Here is a 16,631-nt window from a genome sequence, read left to right as displayed (position 1 = left end):
AACACCTGTCAATTCTGGATGCTTAAGCTTCAAAGATGAGTATATTGACATTTAAAAGCATATTTTAAAGAGAAAAACGTGTTCAGAAGCTCAGCTGTGTGACATGCATAATATCCACCTAAATTCCCAAGGAGAAATCACAGTACTGCTTGAGTAGATGATCCGTTTCAATCCTTCCTGTGAAGCAAATGAATTCACATCTCTTAAGAGGATTTGCCCTGGAGAACTGGCCCCTTTCTCAGTGCTAGGAAGTGCAGGATATCCACATCTCCATCCAGACTCGGTGACAAGCACTGAAAAGGGACATTCCAACCATGGGCAAAAAGCAGCAGGTGGGAAAGATGTCGCTTAATGTAGAACTGTGTAGAGAGGGAAGGAGAGATGCCTTCCCAGCTGAAGCTGCCTCCTGGAGAATCTCTTTTATCAGGCATGAATGACTGATATTTAGCAGCTAATAAATATTTATTAGGTAAAAGCTAAATAAGTTTTAATAGCTTACCTAAAATATTAGCTAAGTTTCATTATATAAGTAAGAATGTTATAGCCATGTTCATTGCAATGAATAACCTTTAACTTGGTTAATTCATATGCTGAAAGCCCTGAATCACATAGATTTCCAATGATAAAACTGATAAAATACAAGTATTTTACTTCCTACATGAGCGTAAAAAGCAGTAACTGATTTACTGGTGTTGCAGTAGGAGATAGCAATTTCTTATATTATGCTGAATTAACAACCATGAGTTTTATGCTGAGGGAATGGGTCCTTATTGTCTGTAGGTGGGGTAGGTGTATAATTACCAGAAATTTCAAGCACTTTTTAACACAAGCAGATCTCACATTTAAAGTTGGCCTTAGGTCAATTTTTCTGCTATTTTGTAATTGATAGGTATACAGTGCTCCATAATTCCTTCCATATGAGTTACTCCATAATACCATAACAACCACATTGGTTTGTGTATTTTCATGTCAGTTCAGATGTGAAATATCACAAGGGATATCTGGGTTTTTTCCACCTAAATAATCAGCTCCAACCTGCCACTTCGTCCCACTACTCCTAGTGAAAGCAGTCCTCTGCTTTCACAAGAGCATCTTCTCTTCCCTGGCTCATCTTTCTGGAGTTCCACAAGTAAAACCACCATGATCTACACCCTCCTTTCTCACAACGTAACTTGCAACACTATCATGCCTCCCTGACAAAGCACCAGTTTGGGGAAGGTGAGTGACTCGGAGAGTGGTAAGACAAGGAAACTCCTTCACCTCCCGGCAACTCTGTTGGGAGTGACAGTGCCAGGAACCTGCTCACTCTCCATCAGCGCTTCACTTGGCTCTTGGCAGAGTACAGCAAGGAACTGACTGTAGTCACATTCTCCATGTAATGAAAGAAAACCAAAAACCAAGAAAAACAAAAGTAGAAGGAATCAAAAGTTACACAAGTGGTTTTTCTTGAGGGTTCTTCCTCCTTTTCAGGGAAAGCTGCTTCCCTCCCATCTGGTGCTTGCAGCCACTTCCAAAGCATGCATAATTTTCTGGAATAGTGTTAGTTGGCTGTGAGCAGTCACAGGATGACTTCGGCATGTGAAGTCACACTGTGGCTCTTCTCCTTCCCTGTGTCTATCCGTCTGTCTTTCTCGATGCCCTCTGTACACACAAGAGATCACCAGCAGCGCAGCATTACTCCATCCCCTTTACCAGATTTTCGGCAGAGGAAAGTTTGACATTTTTCATTAGTTGAGGGCAGATCTCTCCACATCAGAAATATAAACACCCAAATAACTCCATTAGCAACAATTTCAGCTGAGAGGTAGAAAGTGAACAAAAGTTAGTAAGCGACTTTTTACTTCACAGAAAGTGCTGAGACATCACTACTGGAGTTCCAGGCTACTTCAGCCCTAACTTGTGATAATTATACTAGAAATCCAAGAAATCCAGTGTATTTACTGTTCAGCATCCAGACCATTACCATAGAATTAAGAAGTAATTTTAAATTCATAAAGTATGAAAAAAAAAACAACAAACAAACAAAAAAGCCATTGGATTTGACATCTGTGGTGTTTCCAAGACTGCCTAGAATTACAAATGCAGTAAGGAGAGTATGAGGAGACAGATCCATAGATGTTCTCAGGCTCCTTACCAAAATACATATTTACTTGTGTGACCATGATGCTGCCTAAAGAGACACACTGTCCTTTTGGAAAACGTCATCCGTTTCACAGCTTTCCCGAAAATACATTTTCTTATGCTTTTGTGAACACCTTAGCATACAAACGTAGGCATCAAAAATACAAGAAAATAATCTAAGAGTCACAAACTGTCAGAGTTTCTTAATCATGGGCTTCTCCCAGCATTAGAAAAAATAAATCCTGCTCTGCCTGATATGCCAGCATATTATTTTAAATAAGTAGGAGGGCTGAAAGAAAGTCCCCCTTCATCTCCCAAACCCCCAGAGAAAATTAGGGAGTTATTTCCAGAGCATGTAGTCAATGACCATCTAGTGAAGCCTATTCATTTTGGTCAGGCTTCACGAGTCCTGCACTACACCTAATGAACACACTGCCTTCTTCTGATACAATCTTACACTGCCAGCAGGAGAGGATTAAAAATAATTATGGAAAAAGAAAACAAAACAGCCCTAAATATTCTTCTTGGAACAACTCTCCCTTTAATTTCCTTGGTGTTTGTTCTTTCTCCCTTGGAAGAAGCTGTCACTTCATACAAGAGGTCAGAGCGTTACAGTTTCAGACTCTACTTGCATTGTAATGAAAAAAAAAAGTCAGGAATCTTGAAAACAGAGGCATGCAGGATCTGTGCTGCACAAGCGGGGACTTGGCACACCTCAGCCATCCTCCTGCAAGGTTAAGTAGTGTCCCTGGGAATGCCAGGATGCAACCATGGCTGTCATGGCTTAGTCTTCTGCTCATGGGAAATTTGTTAGTGGGGCACCTAGTGCTCCAGACTTTCTAAGAGTAAAAATCATGGAGTACAAAAGCTGTTTGTCAGATATTCATGCCTTCTCATAATCCAGCAGTTTCTCTGCTTCAAAATGCACATCTTCCAACACAGTCTCTGCACAGCATGGGCTTCACCCCAATTAGGTGCAACCGATAGAAGACAAAAGGATAAACTAGGTGCTTTGAAACAACCAAGTAGCTGCAAGCCAGGAAATACAGAGTTTGTGCTCTACCAATATCTTAACTCTCACCCCTTTTCTTTGCTCTGACAGGAGTATCAGCTCTGCTCAGAGCATACTCTCAAATATGGAAACATTTCACGTCATTGACCACAAATGAAGTGATACAGACGTGCTTTTCCATAAATTCCAGAAGGCTTTGTGGCCAGGGAAAGAGGAGGTTTCCAGTTGCGCTGGCAGCCCAATGCAACAAGTGGGCTGTGTGGAGGGAGGTGGTGGTGGGGAAGGAGCCTCCTGCAAATCCTGCAGCTGGAGGCTGCCCACCTCCCCTCCTCCTGCAGCTCCACCTGCCTCAGGCTTTTACAGCCATCTCTTAAAACACACCCTGGTGCATCAGACCTGTGTGAGTCAAGATTAATCCAGATTATTTTCTCAGAGCCCTTTCACTCCTTGTTCTTGCCTTTCCTAACCAGAAAGGGGATGTGTCATTTGGCATAGCAGCTAAAGCTACACTTTCCATACAATGAGGCTTGGCAATTAGGAGATTACTCTTGCCTTTACACCCCCACTGAACACCACCCCATCAATTTTTAAGTCTCGCGTCCCTGATGTCTTTACAGATTTAGGCTTCCCAGTCCAACCGCCCTTTTTCTGATGTCATCTGTTGCAGCAGACCATTCTGAAGAGATCTGGGAAAAGGTCCCTCTGCCTTCAGAGAAACCAGGGCTTACTGCTCTAGGAGCAAGCCTCTGCCAATCCAAAAACTAAGCCCAAAACTAGTTTTCTCTGAAGAGGAACCTATTAAGAAAAGGCTTTGTACCAGAGGATGATTCCTAAAACTTCAGTCACAGTCCCACAGTAAAGCCCAGGACTAGTAATTTCTCATGGTCTTCATTTATCTTACTCCTTCATGTAAACCTCTTCCCCACACGATTGACCTCCATGACTGGAAACAAACTTCACCCAAATCCCAACAAAGTATTTTTGCATTGTTTTCTGTGGCCAAGACACCCACAGGAGTTTTTTGTTAAAATAAAATAGTATTATTAGAAGGGAGGTATGAATAGAGCTCAGAGAGGACTCTCATAGCCTGCTCCTCAAACATGCTTCTCCCAAGCAGCACATCAAGGACTTTTCAAGTAGCACCTCCATTTTTCACCCCCGAGTATCTCAAAGTGTGTCAGCTTAAGTAGCCAAAGAAAGAAATGGTTACTTAAGGGCATGTGTAAATACCTTGGAAGGGGTGGGAGGGAGACAGGGTTGTGTTAACAGGTTGCTCACCATGCAGGGTATGGAGAAGTGAGCATCCAGAGAGCAGCTGCTGCACCACAGATAATCCCCCCAGGCATGCCGGAGCCCACCATTCCTCCTCCCCGTGCCACAATCAGCACCTACAGCGGTGCACAAGCACCCCAGAGAGAAACTGCTTCCCTCCCTGCACCACCTGCCTTGAAAATGTTCACCAGCGCACACATACGCTTGCACTCTTGGGGTAGCAAAACTCCACATTTTCCCCTCTGGTATCCATGGAAAACGATTAGCACTCAAATATTTCATTAGCCAGCAATGCTAAGTATTCCACCAACTTGTGGAAAGAGTAAAAGCACTGAGGATAATATATTTGGTGAGGCTCTGTCCAACAGTTTGAGATATTTTGTTTCAGTACAGCATAAGGAAAGCAGCTGTCACCTTGATTATAGTGCCCTCAGTAACCGGATACTTCTCCAACTAGTCCTAACTTCAGACTGCTCCCCATCTATCTGAGCCAGCACAGTTACTGATCACTTAAACAGTCAAATGGTGATTTGCACAAAAACAAGTTTTGAAATGATGCTGTAGGTCAGAGGAGGAGCACCAGCTTCATCAGCATCTTGCACCCATCATTCTTGTCCTCACCCAGTCTGAGAGGAGAATACAGAGGCTTCCAAGAAAACCTGAAGAGCAGAGGGATGCCAAGCTGCGAAGTTTGGCTCTGCACACTCACTTTCCAAAAGCAAAGGAGGTGAGGGATGCAGTGCTCAAATCATCCATGTCTGCTTAAACACTTGGTTCACGTGTTCCAGTGTTGTCAAACAGACACAGCTGATGAGTCAAATATGGTGCTGATATCCCTGATACAGCAACTCTTTTCCACCCCAGACCAGTCACCTCCAGGTTTTTCCTTGAATTATGGTCTGGCCAAGACATGTCAGCAGTCCAGCATCCCCTCCCTGTCAATAGCTTTGCCAGTACTTCAGTCACTCCCAACTGTCTCCTTCCCGCTCCCTCTTTTTCACTGTTGCAAGCTGAGCAAGCAGAGGATTCCTGAGGATGGGCAAAGGACCAGAGTAGAACCAGTTTTTCATCTCCCTTTTCTTCTGTTCTTGGATCTTGTACTTGCAATATGAGACTGAAGAGCAGTGCCAATGCTAACCGTTACCTGGCTTGTCTCACAAGACAAAAGCAGCAGGGAGGGGGGTGGGGGAAAAAAACAGTCTAATGAGGTTGGGAGCACAAGAGATTGTAGAGAAAAAGAGCATATAAGGAACGTGAGACACAAATTACAATTAAGTGCATTATAGTTACCATGTTCTGTGCAGTATTGCTCAGAAATACAGTTAGCACAAGTCAAAAAACCCACGCTGAACAGAAAGCAACATTTCTGGTAGGAAACTGCTAGTCTTACACCACCACTACGGTGATAATGGCATGAGAAAACATACAGTGACAGGTTAGACAGAATTTAAAGCCCTCAGTTCAGGCTTCTTTGTTTTTATCAGAAGATAAAAACAGCCCACACCTACACAGACAATAAATAACATGGAGTACTACCCATCCTTGCAGTACCCTGTACTGTACCACCACTGAAAAACAGACTTCTTTCTTCCCCATTTTCTTTTGAAGACAAAAGCCCATTAAGACATAACGTAGTTACATCTGCTTTGATTTATCTGAAGGAAAGTCAAAGCACTTATGCTATATGCTTTAACTGATAAATTTACATAGCCCCATGGGCAGTGTGTTATAATTTAATGATTTATTTCCCTGGAAAATAAAGCAAACTTCTGTTTATAAGCTGCTTCATATTTTAGAGATGTTCACTGAAATAGGAGTTCAGCATAACATGAAGTCTACTCATACACACAGAGCCAGCACTGCACTTCAGGCTTTGCAATTAGTCACAAAAAAAACCCCCCAGCAAATAAAAAAAATGGTTAAGGAAAGCTAATTGACAACTGCAAAGTGCAGAAGAAGGGCCCGCCTCTGCTTAATTAAAGGTCTTTTCTGTGTACTATATTTACCACCTGGCTTGTAATGGCTGCTTTTATCCCAATGCTTTGCAGTAAGATATATGCACGTGTAGGGGATGAAGACTTTATCACTGAAACCTCCTGCAAGAAATTAGGGGAATGAGGAAGGCTCACACACTTCCGCAGCAAAATTAGGTCAGGGCGCCTTTGAACGGCTCCATCTGAAGGCTGTGCCAGACTTCAGATCAAATACTTTTTAGTGTATTAGACCCAACGGCTTAAGAGATGAACTTCTATACTACTGATAATTATTACAGATACTGTGCATTGCTGCCTCCCTCTCCACCTGTGGGTAATTATAAATAGCCTACATTTTCCAGTCCCTGACATATGCCACTCAGCTAATAGCACTTCCAAAACCCATGCTTTATAACCATGGGTCACACATTGCAAATATGATGACCCCGTAACTCCAGACAGATTGGGAAATTATGACTTGCCCCACACACACTTAACACTCCCTGAATACACACGTATGGCTAAATGATATTAGCATCATGGTAATCAGTGATGTGAAGCTGTAAAATGCCAAGGTGGCGATTCAAATGCAAACCTGTCTCTGCCCTCTGGTGCCCACGTACAGTCCTGAACTGTGCAGCCAGGGAGCATCACTGCCACCGGCTCCGTCACCTCCTGCCCTGCCAGAGCACAGTCAGCCCTGGGGCTGATGCTCTCCTCCCCGACAGCTCCTACTCTTAATAGGCTCCAGGGCTGTCCCCAAATAAAGCATACTCCAGTAGCCAAGCTGGGAGGCCAAAGAACTGTCCTCAGATATATAAAGCAGTTAATGACACACCTCTTCCCTGCTCAGCTTTACTGCTGAGGAATGAATGGGCAGTAGAGCCCACCAGCCTCCACATCCAGTCCTGTTTGTGTAAAATTTCATCAAGAAATCAATCTGTAAATAACAACAATGCCCAAACCCCAAAACTACTTCAAGGAGTAAGAGGGGATTATATAGGCAAAACAGTAACTCTGGGGCAAATACACCTTTTGTGGAGCTTAATGGGATAACAGTACTGGTAGTAAGAAAATTGAGGCATTAAGCCTTTAAAAACTCAGACTTTTTTTTTTTTTAAGTTCTTAAAATTGTCAGCCGAGTTCACTCTCGCAAGCTTGTCTGTTGGAAGGTTTTTAAGATACACAGAAACATCCACCTCCAGTTTCCTACCCCTCCTTGCTTTGCTCTCCCATTAGGTGACACTACTAATTGTACAGCTGCTACAGCTAGCTGCCAGAGACTGCTCTAAGGAGGCTTTCCAATTAGGTTAGCTGAATTAAATAACAAGGGAGATTAGCTTTTTCTGCACATCTCTTGGAAGCCACAGAGAAATCCCCCAAAATACTCTTGCTAATCCTCCCTGAGGACCCCTTCTCATCTCTGATCACAAATAGAAATGCCATGTGAGCTACTCTACGGGAATCGTGCCATCTCTGCCTGTCTGTATAGCCACAATCTTCACGACAAAGGATCCTACCTATTTTTTTTGAGACTGAACATTTGCCAGAAGTTTTCTCTTCAGTGTTCCTCAGGTTCCTCAAGTTTACCTTTACCCATTTAAACCAGTGGAGATAAGATCCTCAGATGTTAATGTGAAACAGCAATTAATGAAGAAGTATCACAGAGACTCATCTGTACAGTATAGAAGCACCACATTTTTTTCCCAAACTAAGATTTTTTTGTCATAACCCAAAGCTCCCTAATTCTTCCAGTGCAGATAGAGAGAAGGTCAGAAAAACAAAAATTAAATGATAGGCATATGACCTCGGTAGCATTACTAAATATTCACAAGCCCAGAATACTTCTTTAACACACAGACTAGATTCACGGTTCTCAGAAAAGCTTCATCACTATTAAGTTTATCCAATTTTTAGTATATGACAATTTATGCCACCAGGCAGAAGACCAATCACGGGTGATGAGACCTACATCAAGAGGCCAAGTCACCAGCTCTTAGTTAAGTGGGAGACATACAATCAAGAAAGCGGCATTAGTGAAAGCACAAAACCTAAACCAGCCAAGGGTAGAATAAGATCTTCAGGTTGTGAATCACAGTAAGAACAGGAACAAAAAGAAATAAAGGTCATTTCCTCTTTCTAATGCCCTACAGTTATAGAACAGACAAGTGGCATTTTCAGCACATCAATATTATTAACAGTACTGTCTCAAATAGTTTTAGACACAATGGTCTTGTGTTATCAGGAGCTCAATAGTTCCCTCCATCCAGTGAGCCACAGCACGGTGGCATGGGCAAACCTCTGCCTCCCCACCCCAGCTGAAAGGCTGAGCCTGAGCCTCACCAAAGGCAAAGAGATTCCCCCTTGCAGAACACGCTCTTCAGCGGGGCATGACTGGTTGGGGTAAACACCACCAGAGAGAAAAGCATTTCCAATAGGCAGCACAACTGGAGACGGTCAGTCATACTCAACTTCAATGCCTTGTCTCCTTCAGCACCTGTGTGCTTTAAGGAGGTAAACCTGTGTGGCCATGGTACCCATTTTGCTCACCCTCAAACCCTGCACAGTCAGGCCACTAAGTGGCAATGAGATATCCAAACATTATTCAATAGGTTGGATATAAGGCTAGTGAATGGTATCAGTGTACCTTTTCATAGCCAGTTTTTAGAGTTGCTACTTCTTCAATGCCCTCGCGTCATCCCTCCCCTCTGCACACCCACAGATGCTCTGTGCTGCTCTGTGCTGCTCTGCAAGGACCACAGCTCCTACCAGAAGATCAGAAAGCATCTCATGGTCTGCCACAAGGTTTCCTCACCCACCCACCTCCTGCTCACTGATAAACTCTCTGGAAATTTCTGGAGACCTCTGCCATATTTTCACACAGCAGACAGACATGTCCACCAAAGCGTTTTGGTCAAAAGGGAGGAAAAGACAAATTCAGTTGGACCAAGCTGCAACATGGACAGATAATTTCAGCTGAGATTAGTCCATTCAGGTCAACAGCTCTGGTGTGACTTCCCAGCCAAGCAAGGTCAGGTACAGACCTATGCTAACCACTATTCCCAGTTTTTCTCTTTAGAACAAAATTTTTCCAACTCATTTGCATTTTACAGCAATGACCATGCCTGTTCCCTCACCAAGGCTTTGAGGGCAGAGGGAAGGCTGTGCCAGACAATCAAACCGAAAGCACCTGTGGGAGCTACAGAGGATCAAACCATACTTATGGAGGAAAACTGTCATGAAATCATTGTATTAAATGACAAGTGAAGAAACAAGAAGAAAACCATTTGTAAAGACCACCTTCTGTTTAAGGCTTTTCTTCCTGGTAAGTAAGTCAGAGAACTGCTCCTCGTACCCTAATTCGGGCTAAGAGAATTAAGACGATTTTGAGACCAATTTTGTTCTGTCTATTTAACCAGGAGTCCTTCTCATGTTCTGCAGGGCATTTCTTCTCCTGATACTTGAAAGACATACTGCCTTTTGTAAAAGATAGACACACAAAAGTATATAAAATAAAAATGTATGTAGAATAGAGATCTATGTAGAATAACAATCTACATAAAATACACACACACACAAAAGTTTCGAAGACCTTCCAAGCTAGAACTGCAACAGCTGCAGATGTTCTGTGGAAGACAGTCTGTATGGGCACTTAATTTCAAATGTACTCCAATAAGTTTAATTTCATACCATTATATATGTTATAGTCAAAAAAATCAGCCTTCACAGACAAGAAATAAAGAGCATGTGACTGAAAAATTGTAAGCAACTCCACCAAAGACAAGAATTTAGAAGATATACATGGCACTTCAGTAACTTTTTCTATCTACCTCTGGGACTAATCATCTTGTTCTAACACGGAGAAAGAGACTGTGAGTTCCACACACTACAGATGCTTAAGTCACTAATGATCCTAAAGCATTAATCTTCTAACATTGTGTGCTGCCACAGCAGTTCTTGAGAACTTCTCACCTTCTTACAAAGAGACTTACGCAAGCCAGTTACTAACATAACCAGATTTCACACACCCTGTTCATGGATGCTCCTTCTCCTTGCTGCACACTTCCACGCACTGTGCTTGCACTGCCACCAGTGGCAAGTACTGGGTGCCCCTGAGCTCCTGATGGGAAGAAGGCGCAGTGCCACAGCCAGGACAGAACATGGATGTTCTGCAACTCCCCTTCCACAGAAAACTCAGAATATTGGTTCTCAGCAACATTATTTTATGCACATCCTTGCTGTAGGACTTATATACTATTATTATTTATAGGGCTAAGCCATATCTACTTTTATTTATGCAATGTCATAAATTTATATTCAACAGCTGCTCAATTTTCAGATGTCCCAATGATGGTGTGTTTCCATTACTCTGAAGTAGCTTTACCTTTCTACCTTGCTTCTCTGGCAGATTTTCATTTTAAATAAGAACACCATCCATGTCACACCTCCACACCTGCATATTTGAATGAGGAACTGCACAACACTTGAAAGGGATTTGAAAGGAAAGACTTTGTGAAGGCTTTCACCTGCTAATCAGTTTGACACACTGATTCTGGGATCTCCACATCCAGTGCAAGCACAGATAACCCAGCAAAGAAAAATCTCCTAGACAGACATCTCTCCTCTCCACAGGTACAAGATGCACCATGTATTCAAACCCATTATTAGCCTTCCCCTGCAGACCCCAGTCCAAAAAGCAAACAAGACTCAGCTCTTAAAGCTGAAAGAGGTCAAGCACGTGAGGCTTGGCTGGTCACAGCTGTGCCCTGCAGCTGCTGTGTCCAGCCAGCTGTTCCTGCAGGTACTGCAGAGTCACCACAGTTGGAATTAATGCAGCTCAGCCCAGAGAAAGAGGAAAGGTTGCTTCTACTTGTATAACTAATGGAGGGACAGGGGCAGACATACCAGAAAGGATCCTGGCGAAAGTAAAAGAGATGGAAGACCCAGTTAGGTTATTCATTCATTAGCAGCAAGTACATTACATTTTTTCTCCTTTCTCAAAACATCCTTAGTCTTGAGGCCACATTGGTCATGCACCCAACTGCTCTCCAAGAAGTACATCACCTCCCAGGCTATATTACTTTAGCAGCACTGTTTCCTACAGCTCTTCAAGACCATTACAGTCACACTTCTGAAATCCACTTCAAAAAACAAGGATGGGCCACTTCACACTGATCTGAAAGGTGACAAGTGACCTCCATTAGTGTGGAAGCACCTCTAGAGAAAATTATGCTTTATTATGGGTAATCAAGCAGGAACAAAACATGTCTGACAACATAATATTTAAATACAGGCAATACATTCTGGTTGTTAATCACAATGCTGGTTTCTGAACATTTTGATTCAGTTCCTGCATATACCACACACTGTTTTGACCTTCTGCAAGTCCCTTTGTCTCCTTACCATTAATAAGAGTACAAAGTATGTATTTATCTTCATGCTTACAACTCAAATGCAGCCAAACAGGTTTTTATTTGAACTTTCCCAAATCAATTCACCTTTGGAACACAACAATTTAGCCTAGAAGGGAGATTTCTGAAGAAGTTGTTTATATATAAACTAAAAATAGTGATTTCAGATGGAGTGTCCAAGCTCAGGCTTTAGTTAAGCACAGTTTATGTGGCACACTAATATCCTAGCTGTAGACAAGACCATGTTCTGAAGGTTCATCACTGCCTTATTAGTCACTATTTCACTTTAAATGAACGCCCTGCTTCAGACATCAACAAAGATAATTTGTTCAGCCCAAAAGTACTTGTTGCAAATGGTTGTTAAATGCTATGTTTTCTCCTACTGCAATCAGTTTTCCAATACTTTTGAGGATTACATGTATTTTGTATTTCTGCCTAAATATCTAGTATGCTTTTGAAAGCATCCCTCAGGGCTGAGCTAATCAAGAAAACAACATACATACAGAGAACTGTCATTATTACATGGTCAAACACCAATGCAGTCTTTACTCAAGAGACTGCAAATTATACTTCGATGTGAGCAAAAGAAATCTTCCCAAATCACTGAATACTGGCATGTAACCTATGAATAAATTACTAGTCCTGGAAAGATTGCAGATAGCAGTTTATTATCATCTTGTAAGCATGAACTGAAGATAACCAAACAACAAACTGTTCGCAGAACAGCCCACAGTAATTCTCTCATGCTTTACTACAACACGGAGAGCAAAGTAACTTGAACGTGGACCAAATTGCTTGCTCATGTCTTGTACATCATCTCTCAAATGTGGCAGCACAGAGGGCATCCTCATGACTTACATTCAAGTAGAGCCTTACATGGGGCCTCAAATAAGCTTGCTGGTCTCAAACACAACATTTCTGTTAAAAATTATAGTCAGTCAAATCTGACCAGAAGACAAAAGAGTATTTTTCCTTAACTAGACAAGAGCCCTTTGTTCAGCTGCGCAGCCTAACTAAAGCCTGTGATTCTTTGCCATAAGGAAAATGTTTCAACTGGTCAATGGCAAAAGTCAATTTGGTGAGATAATGTAATTAATAAATGCTATCCATATGCCTCTGATTGACGTTTTATGAAGACAATTGGCCATGAAGAGCAGGGCAGAAAGCTCTGCAAACGACTGGCTGCTCCACAGGGAGCTCAGCTGCTGCAGGGAGGAACAAGCTCTTCTCCAAGCTTAGGACTCTGCCAAGATGCCACGTTCCCCGCCAAGGATGGCAGGTAGCTCTCCACCATCCTCCCTGGAAGCATTAGATCATGGGTGTGTGTTTGACACAGGGCTCTTTATAACTTGCACCTCTGCTAGACAAGAAATTAGGCCTTGATCTGGTCATCCTGAGGTTACATTTAAGATTAGGACCACAGAGACTTAGATCCATCAAAACTTCAAACAAACCTAAGGCTTATGGCTTATTCTCCAAAGTCCAGCATCTTTACCCCATTAGCTGCAGCAACTGCCTCAAACCTACCACAGAGGCAACATCTGTCCAAGAACCACAATCCCTGTACTCAACTTCAAACCCTGAGATATTTGTCCTGACTCGTTCTTGAAGACCAGGCGCTCATCTACTTCCTCGATAAGGATCTAGAAAAAAATGCAGAGAAAACATCTCTGCACTTTAGGCTGAATATTAAGTCAATTCCAATGCAGACCTTGGGGCTAAGATATTAAAAAGAGAAACTGCGTCCGTGTTTGATCTCACGTCAGGAATCATCCATTCTTTAATTTTTAAAAGATAAGCTAACCTGAGAGGGAAACATATTCCCAGAAGGTGGCTCCTGAGAATATCCAGATAAGGGGTGGCTTAACTGCAGCACCAGAACTGAAGTATATCCAAGACTGGTGGCAAAACCCAGAGCTCCCCAGATTTTCCAGTGCATGGCCATGCAGGCAGGTGTTGGATGGGAGCACCCAGATATTCAGCCAGAGCAAGGGAAGCAGCCATGGCAGATGCTGTTAGCTGATTCCAGGTGCTGCCAAGCCACAAAAAGCAATGGATGTATATTTATTAATTCTACAGTGAGAAGAAAAAGCTCACGTGAGCTGAGGAAGGTTGGAAATAAATCAAGACTAAAAAAGCTTCCTACCTTTCTTTGGAACTTACTTGGCAATGCAGATTTAACACACTTAGGAGAGACACACACAGCATATAAATCTGAAACGCCACCTATCTCTCGAGCACTTACTCTCTCTTCTCTAATTGCTGTCTCCAAAGGCTAGCTGCCTTTTTCAAAAAAACAACACTCCTCCTCTCCAACGTATTATCAATTTTCCAAATTCCAAAAGCAAAATAACCATTAGAAACAAATGCAGGAAAATTACAACATCATGCTTCTAAAATACTAAATACTTCTGGAAAATATACCACATATTACCCTTGGATCATCTTTCAATAACTACATGTGTGCCAACAGATCAATGCTCAGACACTTACAGAAGAAACAGAAAGACCACCCAGTTGATGTTGATGCCCCAGTGCTCTATTTTGCTGAAAGTCTAAAAACCAACCCCACACACAAGCATTGCTGATGTGAAGCAAAGTGTCCAGACTCCAGAAACCTCACGAGGAGAGCTGCAATTAACCTTCTGCTAGGAAAGCAGCACTGCAATGCTGCGGTACACAGCACAACCTGTTAGCCGGCAAAGTTTCCCAACATGTTCTAATCCTCTCTGCAAGCCCAAGCGCATCACACAAGCTCTGGAAAACCATTCATCCCACTGCTGCGAAACAGGATGAAACGGAAAGGTTTATCAGCCTCTTCCGAATGGGAGCTGACAAGTACAGCTGGATACTTGGCGATTCTCTCTGGTGCTACTAAAATCAGCAAGAGCTGACTCCTGCTGTCATCAGGACTGGACCCAACCTTTTACAAGGCACATCAGGCCTCTCACTTACAGAGTGTGCCTTTTCTTTCCAGTGCTTTCATGCCGCTCTTTCCCTCTCCTTAAAAGCAAACCAGGAAACTTTCAAGGTAACTAAAAAGCACGGGTTGTTGCCATTCAGCCAAGCCTAGGTGAATCCCCCAGACCCACCAGCATTGCCAGACCCCACTCACAGCTGATAGGAGCAAACTACCCCTCAAGCCCTGGCTGCAGTCCACCAGCTTTGATGTGGCCAACGCCTGCCACCACACGCAGGTTGGCTTAAACAGGTTGGGCTCCCCCTCACCCTCTGCGACCTGACCATGTCCCCCAGTGGCTGCTCCCCCAGGGGAGCTGGCACAGCACAGCACAGCGCATCTGCAGTGCAACAGCCAGTGGCCAGGCACACAAAGTGTGCACCCAGCACGGGCAAACCGCTCCCAGGTTCAGTGGCAGGTCTCATTTCCAGTACATTTTTAACATGGCTCTAACATCTACTTTGCCCTCCCAAATACAGAGGTTTGTTGGTTACATGAAGTAAACACAGGGAACTCACTACTTTAGGAAACAAAATCTCCTGCTGCCTTTTTCTCCTCTGCTTAGAAAACTCCTGGATAATTTACTTCATCAGAAATAAGAGTTTTTTACCTTACAGCTTTGCCTAGATAATTAAAAAAAAAAATAGCAGAATCAAACAAACACTTGACATTGCTCTGGACAGCTAACAGGTTTTTTTAAGCATCCATATAAAATTCCTCTTACAACCAGGACAGCCTTCTGCAGAGATGACAGATTTGGCATCTATCTTCTCCCAGAGACCAGTCTACAAAATCCTACCTTAAGGGACCATGTAGCTGCTGCCAAACACAGTGAAACAAACAAACAAACAAACAAAAAACACAAAAGGGGGGGGGGGAGAAAAGAAAAAAAACACCCTCCCTTTACTTTTCCAATCTCTCTACAACTTTCTGGCAACAGCGAGGGTGTTGCACCACGGCCAGGCAAGCTCCCCCCCACCTCACTCTCGTCCCAGCCCCGCGAACCGCGCTGCCCCAGTACGCCCCAACAACCCGCCTCACGCTGCCGCAGCATGTTCATCCTAAGGCAAAAATCCATAAAACTTAATACTTCACTAATTACTGTGGCAGTTTAATAGTTACTACACCATCAGAGAACTTCGTAATAACAGCATTTCTATAAAATTAAACTATATTGTACCTCATTAGCCATGGGTGTTTCTGCAGTGCAGTTATACTTAGCGGAAACAGGAGTCAGTGTCCTATACAACCCTTCTTTAATTAGTCCTTAAGAAAAGTGCTTTGCAATTGTATCCTTAGAAATCCCTAATGATGAGCCAGATTTCACGAAAGGGGCTGTGACTGGGCTAATTTATACAATAGCTAGACAACTTCAAAAGTTAACCCAAGCTAGTGACATTATTTAGTTCAGTGGAGCGGCTCATTTTAATTGGATTAAATTGTCATGGTTTTTTAATTTCATACCAAAACCTCAAGTTATTATTTCCTAGTATTTGCCCAAACACTGCAACAGTGTCACTTGCATGTTCCCTTCCCTCAAGACAACCTCTGATCCACCGACGGAAAAGACTAAAAGCCTCTGCCTGGCCTTCACCGGCTCCGTGCCGCGAAAGGGTGGGAGCGCCTGGCCGGGGAGCGGCTTCTCCAGAGGTACAAATCCCGGCAACGGAGTTAATTGCATTAAGCAGGGGACCCCGGCGGGCAACTACACTTGGGGCTCGGAAAAAAAGTGTAAACAGCGGCATTATCCAGAGCATCCCGCAGCAAGCCCGCAGGGGAAGGGCCGGCGGGGCCAGCGACAGGCTCGTCCTCCGCGGGGTCGGCGCTGGGCAGCGGCGGCTCCGCGGCCGGGACCGACGGCTGGCGGGCAGGCGCGCAGCGCT

The 16,631-nt window shown here is 43.4% G+C and overlaps 1 protein-coding gene across 1 annotated transcript in view; it reads right to left on the bottom strand.

Moving 5' to 3' along the window:
- The window catches only part of SDC2 (syndecan 2), a 58,615-nt gene extending 42,660 nt beyond the window's left edge, over window positions 1-15,955 (bottom strand). Inside the window, exon 1 of the mRNA XM_026842781.1 lies at window positions 15,929-15,955. Within this exon, the coding sequence (XP_026698582.1) occupies window positions 15,929-15,940 (12 nt within the window). The 5' untranslated portion in view covers window positions 15,941-15,955. The remainder of the gene's footprint in view (window positions 1-15,928) is intronic.
- Between the last annotated feature and the right edge of the window lie 676 nt (window positions 15,956-16,631).

Source organism: Athene cunicularia, assembly GCF_003259725.1.
Source record: "Athene cunicularia isolate RWA chromosome 2 unlocalized genomic scaffold, athCun1 chr2_part1, whole genome shotgun sequence".
NCBI classification, from domain to species: Eukaryota; Metazoa; Chordata; class Aves; order Strigiformes; family Strigidae; genus Athene; species Athene cunicularia.
Note: the sequence above shows the minus strand (reverse complement) of the source record. Positions and strands in the feature narration are given on the sequence as shown.